Raw genomic sequence first — 15,368 nt, 5'->3', positions numbered from 1 at the left:
CCACTGCTGAATAAATGTATAAAATACATGTCCGTCCAGAATCTTCCCATAAGTCCTCTCCCTTCTCCATTTGTATTTTTAGTAGAGGCGGGGGTGGGAATTTCACCATGTTGGCCAGGCTGGTCTCAAACTCCTGACCTCAAATGATCCACCCACCTCGGCCTCCCAAAGTGCTGGGATTACAGGCATGAGCCACCACGTCCAGTCATACTTTTCCTTTTTAGTTATTTTTCATTTAATATGCACAGATTTACGTTCACTTTCACTTATTGGCATAAGATTAATGTTATAAATGGAGTCTCTTTATTCACCCATCCTTGGTTATATTGGACTGGAAGTCCAGACACTAGATTTCTAGAAGTCTTTGATCTTAGACTTGCACTCTAAGCTTCTCTGGACCTCAGTTTCACCACCTGTAAAATAGGACTTAAATCATCTGTAAGAAGAGCAATAGTCTAGTTCCTGGGTTAGAGCTGACTGCAGGCAAAAGTCAAGCTCCTTTAGCTGCCTGTGGAGAAAGGCTGGGTGGGACATGGATCCAGCAGGACGTTACAGGTAAGTGACTGAGTTAGGTCACATTGGTGCCAAGTATCATTTGTATTACCACCATCAAAGTCACTGAACCTCATGGTACAGGGCAGTGTTGGCTTCCTTTGTAGTTAGTACTTTGTGCATTGAATGCTAACTCATCATGCTGAACACCTTGGGCACACACCACTGCATTCCAAACTGGAGCCATTGTTTTCAAATTCTATCAGTGGCTTGGCCTAAACTGCCATATTACCCTTCAGATCTAGGTGTGCCAAAGATCATATTTTCCTTAAAAAGAAGTGCGGGGGCTCCACTTCTTATTCCTAGGAAATTCCATAACCAGGTGAGCACTGGACCTGTAGCGATGACTGCACTTTTCCAAGGGGTCTGCAGTGTGCCTGCCCTGGGATTGTGGGGAAGAAGATGTGGACCAAAGACCTGCAGAAGGTGACCAGTGTAACTTTCTTGTCTAATATTAGAGTTACTGCAATGTTTCTTTGCATAGCTGTAGACAAAAGGCTTACCTATGACATCCATTTCTTTATATTATAGATAATATGAATGCCGCAGCATTTGTGTTGGAAGAAAAGATTAGCTGTCAAGTGAGGCATATGTCTGGCTGATGTATATACACTTGGTTCTTTTTCAGAGAGCTTGTTAGTCAGATTTGCAAAGAAGCCCCACACTTTTCATGCATCTGAAGTACGTAAGGTACAAGTGGCGGGCACCTATAATCCCAGCTACTCGGGAGGCTGAGGCAGGAGAATTGCTTGAACCCAGGAGAAGGAAGTTGCAGTGAGCTGATATTGCGCCACTGCACTCCAGCCTGGGTGACACAGTGAGACACTGTCTCAAAAAAAAAAAAAAAAAAAAAATTGAAGAGCATAGGGAAAGGATTGAGAAGCAAAGCTAGAAGGAAATATTTCAAAATGCCAACAATGACCAGGGGAAGATGTCATGGAAGATAGTTTACTATTTTCTTAATATTTGTACATTTTTCAGATTTTCTTGCAATAAATCATACTAATGTTATAATACAAAAAGAGAGAATAAATGTTATAAAACATTTAACTCTGCTTACACTACCAGTCATCTGCCTGGATGGAGACTTGTGGATAGGTAAAGCCGAAAAAAATAATACAAACTTCAAACAGCATACTTACCCACCAACTGTGGGAGAGAAGAAGCCTCCCGATCAAGCATGATGGATCCTTTCTCCATACATGTCCTCAGCTCAAATAAACTATGAAGGGACAATGTAGCCACATGGGGCTTGCTCCATCTTTCCCCACCCTGTTCCACCTTTTCTTCAAACTTGATCCACCTAGGAAGATGAGATTAGTGAAGAGCAATTAAAAGTGTTCTAACTTCCTCTAGAAATAGCAGTCTTAACCCCTCCATCTCCACCCCTTCCAGCACTTCCAAAATGTCTCCTTTTGTGGAGTATTAATAGCTTATTATATCATTAATTACATAATCTTCATAAATACACCCAAAGAGAAGCACTAGACTGCTCCTCCTGAAGTTAGAGAGGAAAAAAGCAAAGCAAGAGAAGCCAAAGCATCCTTGGCTTTTTATCTGCCTATACGTAACCGTGAGATCCTTAAGACCAATTATTTAACTAAATTTTTTAATAAGGTCGAAAAATATGCATTTCAAAATTCTCCATGTGGGTACAGCCAACAGCCACCACTGTGAGGATTCTGTTGTGACTTCACGAGGCAAGTTTAAATAAGGTGAAATATCAGTGATGAACCAATATTTATCTCAGACATAAGAAACATGATGTGTGAAGTGGCATGATGAATGTAAAATTTTGTTTTATTGATGCTTAAGGAAGACCGACATGTTTTGTTGTGTCTTCCTTTAATACACATACCTCAATGGATGCATATTCCCCTCTTATTGTGATTTTAAAAGCTTTACCCTTCAAGTCTGGTTCCACGTGTGTTTAAATACACATAAGCTCGGTGAACAACAGATTATTCTGATAATACGAGATCGCCTATTAACCTTAGCAATGGAACAACCCTCTTTTCTAGCTTCTGCTTTCTAAGACTCCTAGACATTTTGATAATTTAGCAATATATAGCAATAAAAAACCTTAATGGAAATGAGAGCAAAACACATTTGACAGACTTTATATCCCACATATTACACAAACAGACACTTCCTACACTGTTAAAGGAAAATGGGAAAGCATCATCATTTTGCTATCCATCATGATACTAACAAAAAGGCTTCTTTCACTTTCAACTTTCTGAGAGATATTGAAAGAGATAAAGATGGAATAAAAATTGTTTTTCTACATTCTTCACCCAAAGGTTTAATGATTGAAAAATGCTTTCCTAGAAAAAGCTAAACACTCACCTAACTCACTAAAGATGAGAACAAAGGGCAGAGATCAGAGGAAGCTCTACATAGGGTATTATTTATAGACCTCGTACCACCCCCAGAGGAGGGGGAAAAAAACACATTAGTAGAACCAGGAGTGAAAATAGATCAAGTGATCAGCCCATAATGTCAAAGAAAATTTAGAATTTTAATCAAGCCCAGCACCCATATGTTTGAGAAGTATTTTAGCTGTATCTAAAGACTTTCTCCCCTCATGCTCTTCTCAGGAAGGCTCTCACAGCCAGGCAACTCCCATGTCAGCGGCAACCTTGTATCAACCTTACCCACAATTCTAAGACCCTCCTTCTTCTCCCTGTATCCTCCCCAAAAATGCAGGAAGGGAGATTTTTACTGTTTACCTCATGAGTTTAAAAGGTCAACAATACCACCAAAGAAGCTCTGAAACTTCAGGACTGGACTTGGTTTATTTTTACAAAAGTAGCTGTGACACACTCTAAAACAGAATGAAAGACTTCTAATATTCGTGTGTGTGTGTGTGTGTGTGTGTGTGTGTGTGTGTGATTAAATTAGTATTCACTTTGGTTCAAGTTACAGCCAAGAAATAGAAGGAACTGGGAGAAAAAAAAAATGACAATTTTATATCACACTGAAATAATTCTATGGGTTTAACCAAAACTGTAAAAGGTAATAAGGTGATTAGAGTTATCTTGAGACTAAGCCATTTTTGATGGAGAATGTTACATTGGTTAACTTCAGGTATATCATCTTTTCATGCTTGCTCATAGAATCTCTAAGCATGTTTGCTGGTAATTGGCATATGAATCATATTTTTATATGATACTATAATTTATTGCTCAAGATAAGACTCTACAAAAAGGAAGACACCATCATACATGAAAGCAAGTCAGAGTTATCTAGAATTATGTCATCTATAAAGCGTGTAATGACTCCTTGATTATTCTTGAATTCCTAAGAGTATGCTTATTTTCTGAGGGATAGAATATTTGGTCATAGAATTTAAGTCCAAGATGAATGACATGGAGCAGCTAGAAGCCCTGTAAAGGGGAGTGTTTTACAAGGCCTTTACTTCCCTCTTATCTTTCCTAAATGAGCCCCTACTTCTATCAGCTGCCAACAGCCTGTACTGCCAAGTTTATTCCTTAAAAAAAACTAAGCCTCATTTATATATAGTAGTTCTTTTCTGCCATCATCCTCTCTATGGTCTGAATGTCTATGTCCCCACAAAATTCACATATTGAAATCCTATCCCCCAAGGGAATGGTATAAGGAGATGGGCCCTTTGGGAGGTGATTAGATGGATTAATGTCTTCATAAAAGAGTCCCCAGACAGCTATCTAGCCCCTTCCACCACGTAAAGACACAATGATACAGTGCCATGTGTGAGAAGGCAGGTTCTCACCAGACACTGGATCTGACAGTGTCTTGATACTGGACCTCCCAGCCTCCAGAACTATAAGAACTAAATTTTTGTTGTCTGTAAGCTACCCACTCTATGGTATTTTGTTACAGCAGCCTGAATAGGCTAAGACAATCTTCAATTGTCCAAATAATATAAGTTTAATAAGATTTTATTTAAAAAGAAAAAGAAGCAAAACCATTGCTGTTCTTTGTGGTCCATCTTTTATTTATTCCTCTCCATAGTTTATATTGTAGGCAACTTGGTTAGACTTAAATATGACTTGGAATACATTTAAAAAGTGCATTTGGAAAACATAAATCCAAAATAGGGTGGATTTATGAAATAGTATTACTCACCCTTCTGGATTACACCAGCTCTTTAGGTCAAGATTTAACCATAAAGGAATGGAAATATAAATTCTCAAAACTAGCCAGTTCCTTAAAATCTGTATTTATAAGGGATAAATATTATCTCATAGCTCACTTTAGCATCTATTTTACTTTAAGTTCAGTAAATATTGAACATTGTGATGATGTCATATTACAGCACAGCTTATAGCATAAGGAGAACTCTGGAAAAATGCCTATTAAATTCCTTTAAAATGTATTGCTCTAATTGTTTAAGGAACTGATTATACTTCCAACAAATCCTTTTGGACATAAGACACTAGCTTTCCCATTTAAATAGATCATTTTCAGGCAGTTTCATTCCAGAAACGGCACATGCTTTGTCTAGCCTCCTCGCATATCAAGGACAAATTTGGATTTAGAAAGAAAAAAAAAAAAAAAACTGAAAACTACTCAATTCAAATCAGAGCCCATTAAAGAAAAGGGTAAGGCAAAAGTACCAAAGTTCACCCTATCCAAGTGCCAATGAATCTACAAAGGTGCTTTAGAACCATGTAATTACGTTTAAAAAATAAATGAATAAGAACAGACTTTTTACTGTAGAGTATACTAAAAGCCACTATCTCCCCTTCATAATAACTAAGAATAACTACATATTTGCAGGAAGTTTCCCACTTTCTTTTTGTTTCAGTACTTGACAAGTTACAGAAAAATTTGTTTCAGAAGCAGCCTTTTTAAATACTTGCAATTACAAAATGGTTTTAACCTTAGAGGAGGGGTTTATTAGGTGAAGTTTATTTATTCCAAGGTCTTAGAAGAATAATGATAAAATACTTTGCAGTTTAAGACATTTTCAGTGACTGCCAAATAAACGGCATTTCACTCGTTTGTTGAAGAAAAAAAAGACCCACTGGGAATCACTGAATTTTGTAACTTTCCAATCATATGATTAAATACAATTAAGAAAAAAACAAGACCTCTAACTTAACAACGTATCAGTTGTACAGCGGAAAACAGACATGACCTTTACACTAAATAAATTCCAACTACGTACAACTATTGAAATGATGATAAATTTCTTGCTAACTAACAAGTGCCTTATCACCCATAAAAGAAGCCAACGCTAGTGTACACCTAGGAAAAATGAGGTTTTTAAGGAGAATTCTTAAAATTCTAGATCAACTATTAAAGTTATCGTATACAACTACATAGACATAACTATATATGATTACATAGATGATTAAATTCCTTGAGTCTTTTTCTTACAGAAAAATTAACTCGGTCTGAAATAGAATTTCCCAAAGTAATTCAGTAGAGAAAAGACAGAGAAGTCAGTGTAGACTGGGAGAGAGTAGTCTTTGCCCAGACCCACAGTATAAGTGCACATGTTGGTGCTTAATGGTCATGCCCTTAAATCAGGTACTTCAGAGGTGGCTCAGGTAAATCTGCCAAGTAGAAACACAAGTGGATATACATTTGCGGTGTCCAGTTGGAAATAAAACATCAATACCCCTTTCCTTTATTGGCTTGTGTTTATTGAAACTTGTGATGGCTTTCCTTTATACCCAAGTTTGGCAGCACAGTTTGAATTATGCTGGGGGAGTTATCTTTAACAAACATTCTTATAACAGTGGTTAAGTCCAGCACTGTCCATCTGAAAATTCACTGAAGATAAACTGACAGCTAATAATCATTTTTGCAAAGATATCCCTACTCAAATGAATAAAGAATTTGGGCAAGGGGGAAAAAAGCTCCCTTTCTCCTGATTTTGGGCCATCGTCAAACTTGGACCATGAATTATTCTTTTACCAGTTTTCTTTTTTGAACCCATTAGCTGACACCTAGTCACCTAGACATTCTTAATGGAGGTACAGGCTTCTTCACCAATTCCAAACAATTTTTCAGGTCTAGTAAGTCTACCCTTTTTACTGTATTCAACTTGTGCTCCATTTTGGAAGAACCACTGAAAATTCAAAGTTCTGACTTTTAGGAAAGGCAGGAACAGGTGAAAGATGTAAAAGGGATGGTGATGGAGTTGAGTGTTACTTTAAACTTCATATAAATAAATACTTAAACTTGTTCATAGTATAACTACTGTGCTTTCCATGACTTAAAAGGGGACATCTCCCCCTGTAATTGAAACAATTCTCATTTTTTCAGGCACAGGGCCAACCTGAAATTCCTGAAGTAGTACTACAGCCATAATAATGCTGATGCTCAATGTCGGATATTCCTACAAGAATACCCTACACTGAACTTCAGATCTACTCTTCCTACAGATTTCCTCGTCTCAATAATGTGTAGGAAATCATTAGCCATCTCAATAATATGTAAGAAATCATTAGCCAACTGAAAAGTATACAGTCTTAAAAGAGAAAGAAGGATATTGAGTTCTGTGGGGTGTAGATTTATAATAGAACCTACATGGAGCTGTAGAAGTCCAGAGAGTTAGCTCTCTATGGAATAAAATAGGCTATCAATTGTGGCTTTCACAGAAAATCAAAATATTATCAATTTATAAGTTGGCCAGAAAAAGATTCATGTCACATCTTCATATATAAAATGAATTCCTTCTAAGCATTAAACTTTTATTAGTCTGGTAGCTTTGAGTGCTTTTAATGGGAGAAAAAAACTATCATATCTGGAAGCTAGACATCACAAATGGAAGTCAAAAATTATTGCAAAAACATTCTGAAAGCAGGGTATGTCCCAGGTAGTAAAGGTTACTGAAAAGCTGAATATTTCCAGAAGCACATTCACTCCAAGCCTCTCCAAAGAATTTAGGTGGAGTAGCAAACTAAGAATAAAGGTTCTATTTCTCTATTCACTGATTCTATTAACCAGTCTTTATTAAGAACGACCTGGGTGCCAGGTAGTTTCGGGCACTAGGAATATAGTGGCAAAACAACTGAAAAATTCTGCCCTCACAGAGCTTTAATTCTATTGGGAAGAGACAATAACAAGATATACAATATGCTAAATGATGACAGGTGCTAAGGACAAAAATGATGAAAGATGAGGGATAGGAAGTATTGGGGGAAAGTTTCAATTATAGATAGGACAACCACTAAGCAGGTAATATTTGAATGAAGACCTGAAGGAGATGAGGAAATGAGCCATGCAAATAACTGTGGGGGTTCAGGGAAGAGAGAACATTTCAGACAGAGGGAACAACAAGTACAAAGTTCCTGACAGATTAGCATGACTGGCCAGTGAGGCTCAAGCAGAGTGAAGCAGAGGAAATGAAAAAGACGACAAGGTCAAAGAGATCATGGCAGATAGTTCATAAAGGAAGTAGGAGCAGGTGCAAAGAGATCAACTAATTAGGAGGCATCTGCAGCAATCTCAGTGAGAAATGATGGGATGAACTAGAGTTGTAGCAGTACTGAATGTGAGATGTAGTGAGATCTCTGAATATGTGAATATCTCTAAGGGTAAAATAGAATTTGCCAATTGGTCAGATAATGGGTGTAGAGAAAGATAGAAATCAAAGAAGACTCCAAAGTTTCTGGCTCAAGAACTAAAATAATGGAATTGTGTATTGAGATGACATGTCAGTTTTGAGACTCCTATTAGCCTTCCGATTGTTTCCAATTAAATAAGGAATTATATCTGTGCTTTTATAAATGCATATATTATCAATATATTAATAAAATAGTTTGAAACTTTAAACATAGGTCCTCTTCTAAGCTTTATCAATAGCATACTGGGTACCTTGGGTCATTCATTCCATAGCTGTTTATCAGTCAGAAAGAGAAGAATTATACAGAACCCTAACTTGGTCAATTAATATTTCTAAGGAAGTATTACATTCAGAACAGCTTTATCAAAGGCAATCAGTTCTCAACCAATCACACATTAGACAAATGTTCACTAAGAGCCTATTATGAATCAGACACTGCCATGAATTAGAAATATGATAGTGAACAGACAGACATGGTAGTCTCTGTCTGCAGATAAATTAATGTAATGAGGGAGGCCATATGAAAACAATAATATCACATACATAATGAATTAATCAACAGCAATTGTGGCAAGTCCTATAAAGAGAAGTTATACAGCATGGACTTGACACACGGTACACTCCCAACACTCTTCCTCTCCAGCAGTAGGGTGTCTTAGGGATGGACTACATCAGCAAAATGGCACATGTGCTCCCAAAGAAGTAACGTCTTTAAGGATGGTAAAGTATTCAAAACCATCTTAATCTTTAAAAATCTGAAGTGAAAATTCTATGCTTCTATCATTCAATGTTGAATTACGTATACAGTGAACTATAATTTCTCTACCTTTCTGGGACCAGGGATTATGTAAAATAAGGTATGACCGGCATTTGACTGAAATGAAAAACAGAAAGCTATACCTGAATTACACTCTATGATAACAACTCACAAAGAACTTCAAGATGAAAACAAGAAAATCAAAGTAGCCCTTAGAGTCACAGCTGAGTATAGCGGTATACACACAGGAATGAAATTTTAGAGCTATTAAATATGTATAATGTTAGGGAGGATGCAACCCAATACGACCTTCATCTGATAAAAAAGCCAAGACTAGACCAAAATCTCCCAACACTTCAGGCTGCACCTAGACAATTCTCACACTGTATTTTTCTATCAGAAAGAAGGAAAAGAAAGAATGAAACAGATTCACTAGTAAAAAGTTTTCGCTTTGGAAGCCTTCTTTTGGAGGATGTTTTAGGAAGTAAAATTGTACTTTACAGAGTACATGTTTTCTACACACGTTATTGGTTCTGAGAGAGGGGAACAAGAAACAGTTGCTATATCCTGGGAGGAAGGCCCGAAAGAGCAAAGAATGAAGAGCTTCAAGAGAAAATATTAGAGATGAGGAGTGGAAATGTGTTATGAAAGCTTCTTTAATTAGAAGAAGAAAATATTAAGTAACTATTAAACAGAAAAGTTAAACAATCACACCCACTGTAGATATCTATTAGAAAGAGAATTACCGAGTAAATTGAAAATATTTAAAAATTAGGTCTCTTTCCTTAATACTACTGTTGGGGCCAGGAGTAAAACAGAATTACTTTTTTTCTGAGCATCATTTAAGTTATGAAAGATAAGAAATTCTCCATCAGTTCTAAATGTTTTTAAAGTAGATCTTTCTGCAAGGCTAAGCTACCTAGAAACTCTTGGTGAGGAATAAAAACTTCTCCCCCATTATCAAATAAATTGATTTATGAAGCTTCTTCATTATTAAAAATCCCAAAGGGCTAAAGGCAGTCAATATTACTTAAAATTGTGGAAATAAAAATAAATCCATAAGCTATAAAGCATAAGCCTAAGTAACTAAACTACAAAAAAATCCAATGAACTTCATAAAGACTTGATTACAAGTGGTATGATGTAAGAAATTTTAAAATATGCCTCAGAAAATAAAAATTCTTCATCCATAAAGGGAAAGGCTATTGGCTTATTGCTCCTTTATGGCTCATCTGCTCTAATTGATTAAAGTGATTTTAAGAAATATTTTCTTTCTGACTCTAGAATTTCTTTCTAACTCTATCTAGAAAAAAATAGCGGCCATAAATCCTTTTTCCATCTGTAACCACAGAAGAAGACTTTCATCTATCTTTGCTTTGTTTTTCTTAAACTCAAAGCTGGGATAATGATTTGGTTTTCTTTATTTTCATATTGTAAGATATTATATTAAACTTACTTCAAACTTTTTAATAAGATACAGAGATCTCTGTAAGATCCTCATTTGCTCACTGCTATATTCATGGTACCTAAAACAGTGCCTGACATAAACTATTCATTCAAATAACACTGGTTGAGTTGAATTGATTTGAATTAAATTATAGACTATAAAAGGTTTATCTTAACATCATCTTGTTTGTGAAAGTGAAATACATAGGAATCAGCACATAATGATGACAATGAGAGACCAACAACTGCATTATAATCAAAGTCTTTGTATTACATAATTGCCTTATGTCACAGAAGAAGATTCGCCTGGAGAATATCTCTGAATCTGTATGTAAAAGAAAAGCTCTGTTATGAAATTAATGAAACCCTAGGTATTTGTGTAATGCTTAACAATTTACAAAGCATTTTCATACATATACATATATACATGTATGTATATAAATACATGACATTATAAATACATTATATACTATATTTACATATAATCTATGTTTTATATACCATACATATATAATATGTAATAAGCATTATTATCCACTCTTTATTGATAATAAGATCAAAGCTCTAAGAAACCAAGTGTCTTGTCACTAAGATGCAACAGAGTCAAAGTAAACTCGGGCCTCTAAACTCCAAACTCAGATGAACCTTCTACTTTCAGCTGGATGGTTAAAAGATTGCAGGTTTATACTTGAAATATAGTAATCCCCTTATTCACAGGGGATACATTCCAAGACCCCCAATGAATGCCTGAAGGCATGGATAGTATTAAACTCTATGTATACTATGTTTTTTTCTTATATATAAAACCAAATAAAGTTTAATTTATAAATTAGGCACAGTAAGGGACTAACAACAATAATTAATAATAAAAGAGAATGAGTATAACAATATACTATAATAGTTATATAAGTATGGTGACTCTCTCAAAATATCTTACTGTACTGTACAGTGAGTAACTGAAACCATGAAAAGCTAAACTGTGGATAACCTTGGGGGGGACTACCATAAGAGCAACTTTCCTCATTGTTTTAATAATCTCTTTTTTATTTCATTTTATTTTTTTGAGGTACAGTTTCAATCTGTCACCCAGACTGAAGTGCAGTAACATGATCAGAGATCACTGCAGCCTCAACCTCCCGGGCTCGGGGTTCAGGTAATCCTCCTACCTCAGCCTCCTGAGTAGCTGGGACCACAGGCATGCACCACCACGCCCGGCTGATTTTTTTTTTTTTTTTTGTAAAGATGGGGTTCCATTATGTTGCCCAGGCTGGTCTTGAGACCCAAGGCTCAGGCAGTCCACCTGCCTCAGCCTCCTAAAATTCTGTGATTACAGGCACAAGCCACTGTACCTAGCCAAAACCTCTCTCTTAACAGGGAATAAGTAATAAGTCATACAAAATCTCACAAGAGATCTTGGCATGTGGACACTTGGAAACATATCTCTTGGCTGTCATTTTTGAGTACCTGAGTTTATTATCTCTCTAAAATATTTTACTATTAAACAGTATATACATTGACCTGTATTTCTAATTCCTTATAAAAGCCAAAATTATAGCAACATGGATCAGTGAAACAATGCCCCAGTAGTGAAATAAGAGGTGCCCTGCATTCATGTCAACAAAAAAGAAAAGAAGAAATAGAATTATTTATTCCTTATCCCAGCCAACGTCATGCCCATTGGCCATTCAAAGAGCTAAGGCTAAAGAACGGCACTCCAGGATCAAGCACCTTGCCCTGCCCTTGTTTCCCTGGGTCAGTACTGCATACAGTCAGCCATGCCTCACCTGGCTGTTTCCTTCCACTCCATCTCCTGCCCATCCACGGCCAGCAGCTCATCCAGTTCCGTGAAGAGCTGAGGGGGAGCTGGGCTGTCATCCTCCTCTCCCAAGATGAATCGGATGCGTTCTGCAGCAGGAGAGACTGCAGAAGTGAAAATACTGTGGTTAAACATTGGCTGGACAACCCTGAGGAAAGTGGAGCTCCGGGCTCTTCCTCTCTCCCCAAGGTTACTGGGCTTCCCTTCCACATTTTCAGTGGACATCTTTCTTGCTAAGCCTCCCAAATCCCCAATCTAAGGCCAAAAAGAAATCAAAGCCCTTCTCTATTCTTTTGGTTCTAAACTGTATCTTGGTTCTCCACCACTCTCCAGAAGGACAGCACTCCAATTCCGTGTGATGTGTCACAGAGAACCTTTAGCCCTCAGATGAGCTGAGGTCTAACCACTCACTTCCCCGCCTTCTCCACTTATGACTCATCCAAAATTATTAGACAAAAGCCAGCTTGAACCAATCACTTTTTCAAACAGCTGTGGGAGGGGCAACAAAGCACCCCAATCCCACCCACCCTCCCTCTGTCCAACGCCTAAAGCTCATGTCCTCACAGGCTTCTCCCTACCAATGACTGGCTAACTGCAAAGTTGATGAAGGAATATTTAACAAGATGGGCCCTCTTCTTTACAGAATGGTAGTACCCAAAAATGTTTAGTCACACTTCAATGCACTTGAAAAACAAGCCCAAGTAAAATATTGTACATTTGAAGGGGAGAAAAAAAAGACATTTTCCAACACACTCAAGCACATAATTGAATGCCCTACTAGCTCCTTTTGACCCTATCTCCTGAAAATCACGTAATGAAAAATTAACTAGAATTTCCCCCAGGTCATGGGTTACTCCATTTTCAAAAAAAAAAAAGAAGACAACGACGAAGAAGAAGAAAAGAAAGAGAGAGACAGAAAGAAAAGCAGTTGGAAATTGATGGTCATGTTACAAATTTAAGTCCCACAAATACTCCTCAAAATCCCTGGATAAAACCAACAATGTTATATACATGTGAATGCAGTTCAAGCACACACAAATATATTTATTATGGATAGACAGACACACACGCGTGCATGCATATATAAATCTGTAGAAATATATGTACACAAACAACCCAATAAAACCAGAAAATCCCTACCATCTGAAAACTATTATAATACAGGACAGAATAAAATTCCATAGATCAAAATTTATTTAGTACAAATAAACCCATGAAAAATATTCAACCTAATTAAAAATCAAAACTAATCATTAAAATAAAATGTGTTTTACCTATTAAAATCTCAAAAAATGGCGGGGCGCAGACGCCTGTAATCCCAGAACTTTGGGAGGCCGAGGTGGGTGAATCACCTGAGGTCAGGAGTTTGAGACCAGCCTGGCCAACATGGTGAAGCCCCATTTCTACTAAAAAAAATACAAAAAATTAGCTGGGTGTGGTGGCGTGTGCCTGTAATCCCAGCTACTCAAGAGGTTGAGCCATGAAAATCACTTGAACCTGGGAGACAGAGGTCGCAGTGAGTCGAGATCATGCCACTGCACTCCAGCCTGGGTGTCAGAGCAAGACCCTGCCTATAAATAAATAAATAAATTTAATTAAATGTCAAAAATGAAAAAAATGATAATCCCAACGTGGGCAAGGGTTTCGGAGTCATGCACCCAGCACTTCTTGATTTATGTTACTGGTAGGAGCCTAAATGGAAACATCTGTCTAAAGGGAGATGCTTGAAGGACATGAAAATTTCTGGAAGGACATGAAAATTTGTAAATAGTGTATATATCCTATGAGCCAACAATTCTTCCACTAGAAATACATTCATTCTAAAAAAAAAATAAGAGTTATCTCAAAGGTTTAGTGACAGAAGTAATCATTCTAGCATTGTTTATAACTGAGAAAACAGAAAAATCCTAAACGTCCAAAAAGGAAGATTGGTTAAAAAAGTATGGTACAACTATACAATAAAATACCATGCAATCATAAAACATGTAGTCAAAATAGCTGGCCTTTTTTGACATGTATATTATATAAACTTAAATTAAAAATAAAAATAATAGACATTAAATGATCCCATTTTAGTAAAGAAACAATAAATATGTATTTCTATAAAATAAAGCTAGGAATTGAGGCAGCCCTCATTGTGCTCAGTCTGATATGTGTGCATTTCAGTTACCACAATTTAGGTTAAATAACATAGTCCCTAACAACACAACATGGTATATTAATAGTAATTTCATAACTTTGCTGCTAGCTCTTCAGTCCATAAATCACTTCATAACTAACATATGTGCATAATGATCACTGACCAAGCATGGGGTGCTTCTTTAAAATATGTCAGTGATTGATAACTGCATGTCTGTTATTCAGTTCACACACAGACAGCAAAGTGTGTAGATGTGTTGTCTTCTTGTCTCCCAAAGATAAATGCATGTAATATGGATAATCAAAAGGGAACTGGCCAATAAGAATGAAGGCAACGTACAGAAAAAAAAAAAATTAATACTTTGGAAATAAAATTTGTATCAAACGTAAATGGAGAAGACATAGCTAACCATGGAATGTAAATGATGCCGCCATTCACCATTGAGAGACTCTGTATATGCAGTCAGAGGAACTTAGTGAAGGTGAACTAATCAACATAAACAAGGAAAGTGTGATGAAAAGGATGATGATGTCCTAGAGAAAGTGATACTGGCTAAAATCTTCACATTCAAGGAATTTTAGGAGACATTTCTTGACATGGAAAGCACACAGGATAAAATGTAAGCTGATCCACATTTAGAGAGCATGGCAGTTTGTCTAGGCATTGAAAAAAAATACATGTTCCATATCATAAGTTGTACAACAGGAAGAAGGCAAGCACTATTCAAATACTCCTGATAAGACTGCACAATGAAATGACTTTAATATCAATGTTTCTAATGTTTTAAATTGCTGTGTACTGAACAAATATTAGTTTTACCTTTTTTCATTTCCCTATACCTTTATAGCTAACAATAAGAGAGATTTTAGTGATTTAAAAATTTTTAAAGGTCAAAGAGCAATAGTAACTGTTTTCATTGATTATTAGGATTGCTTTACATAATTTCAGTTTTCAAAGTCATTTTTTTTACAGTCATGCACTACGGTACAAAGCAAGGACTTCTGTATATACAGGCATATTTAAATACACAGGTACATTTTCAGTGTTATATGGTTTATTTCTAGGGCTTCTGTTTTCTTATGTTCACTTTTCT

General features: G+C 36.5%; 1 protein-coding gene across 3 annotated transcripts in view; it reads right to left on the bottom strand.

Annotated features, from left to right (window-relative positions):
- The window catches only part of SLC4A4 (solute carrier family 4 (sodium bicarbonate cotransporter), member 4), a 343,922-nt gene that overhangs the window by 228,292 nt on the left and 100,262 nt on the right, over window positions 1-15,368 (bottom strand). For all 3 annotated transcript variants that reach the window (XM_011927128.1, XM_011927127.1, XM_011927129.1), the window contains exons 3-4: window positions 12,104-12,239; window positions 1,695-1,855 (exon numbers count right to left, since the gene is read on the bottom strand). In XM_011927128.1, coding sequence (XP_011782518.1) covers window positions 1,695-1,855; window positions 12,104-12,239 — 297 coding nt within the window. The remainder of the gene's footprint in view (window positions 1-1,694; window positions 1,856-12,103; window positions 12,240-15,368) is intronic.

The sequence above is a fragment of the Colobus angolensis genome, unplaced genomic scaffold, assembly GCF_000951035.1.
Source record: "Colobus angolensis palliatus isolate OR3802 unplaced genomic scaffold, Cang.pa_1.0 Scaffold70, whole genome shotgun sequence".
Taxonomy (NCBI): domain Eukaryota; kingdom Metazoa; phylum Chordata; class Mammalia; order Primates; family Cercopithecidae; genus Colobus; species Colobus angolensis.
This window is presented reverse-complemented; position numbering and strand designations above follow the sequence as displayed.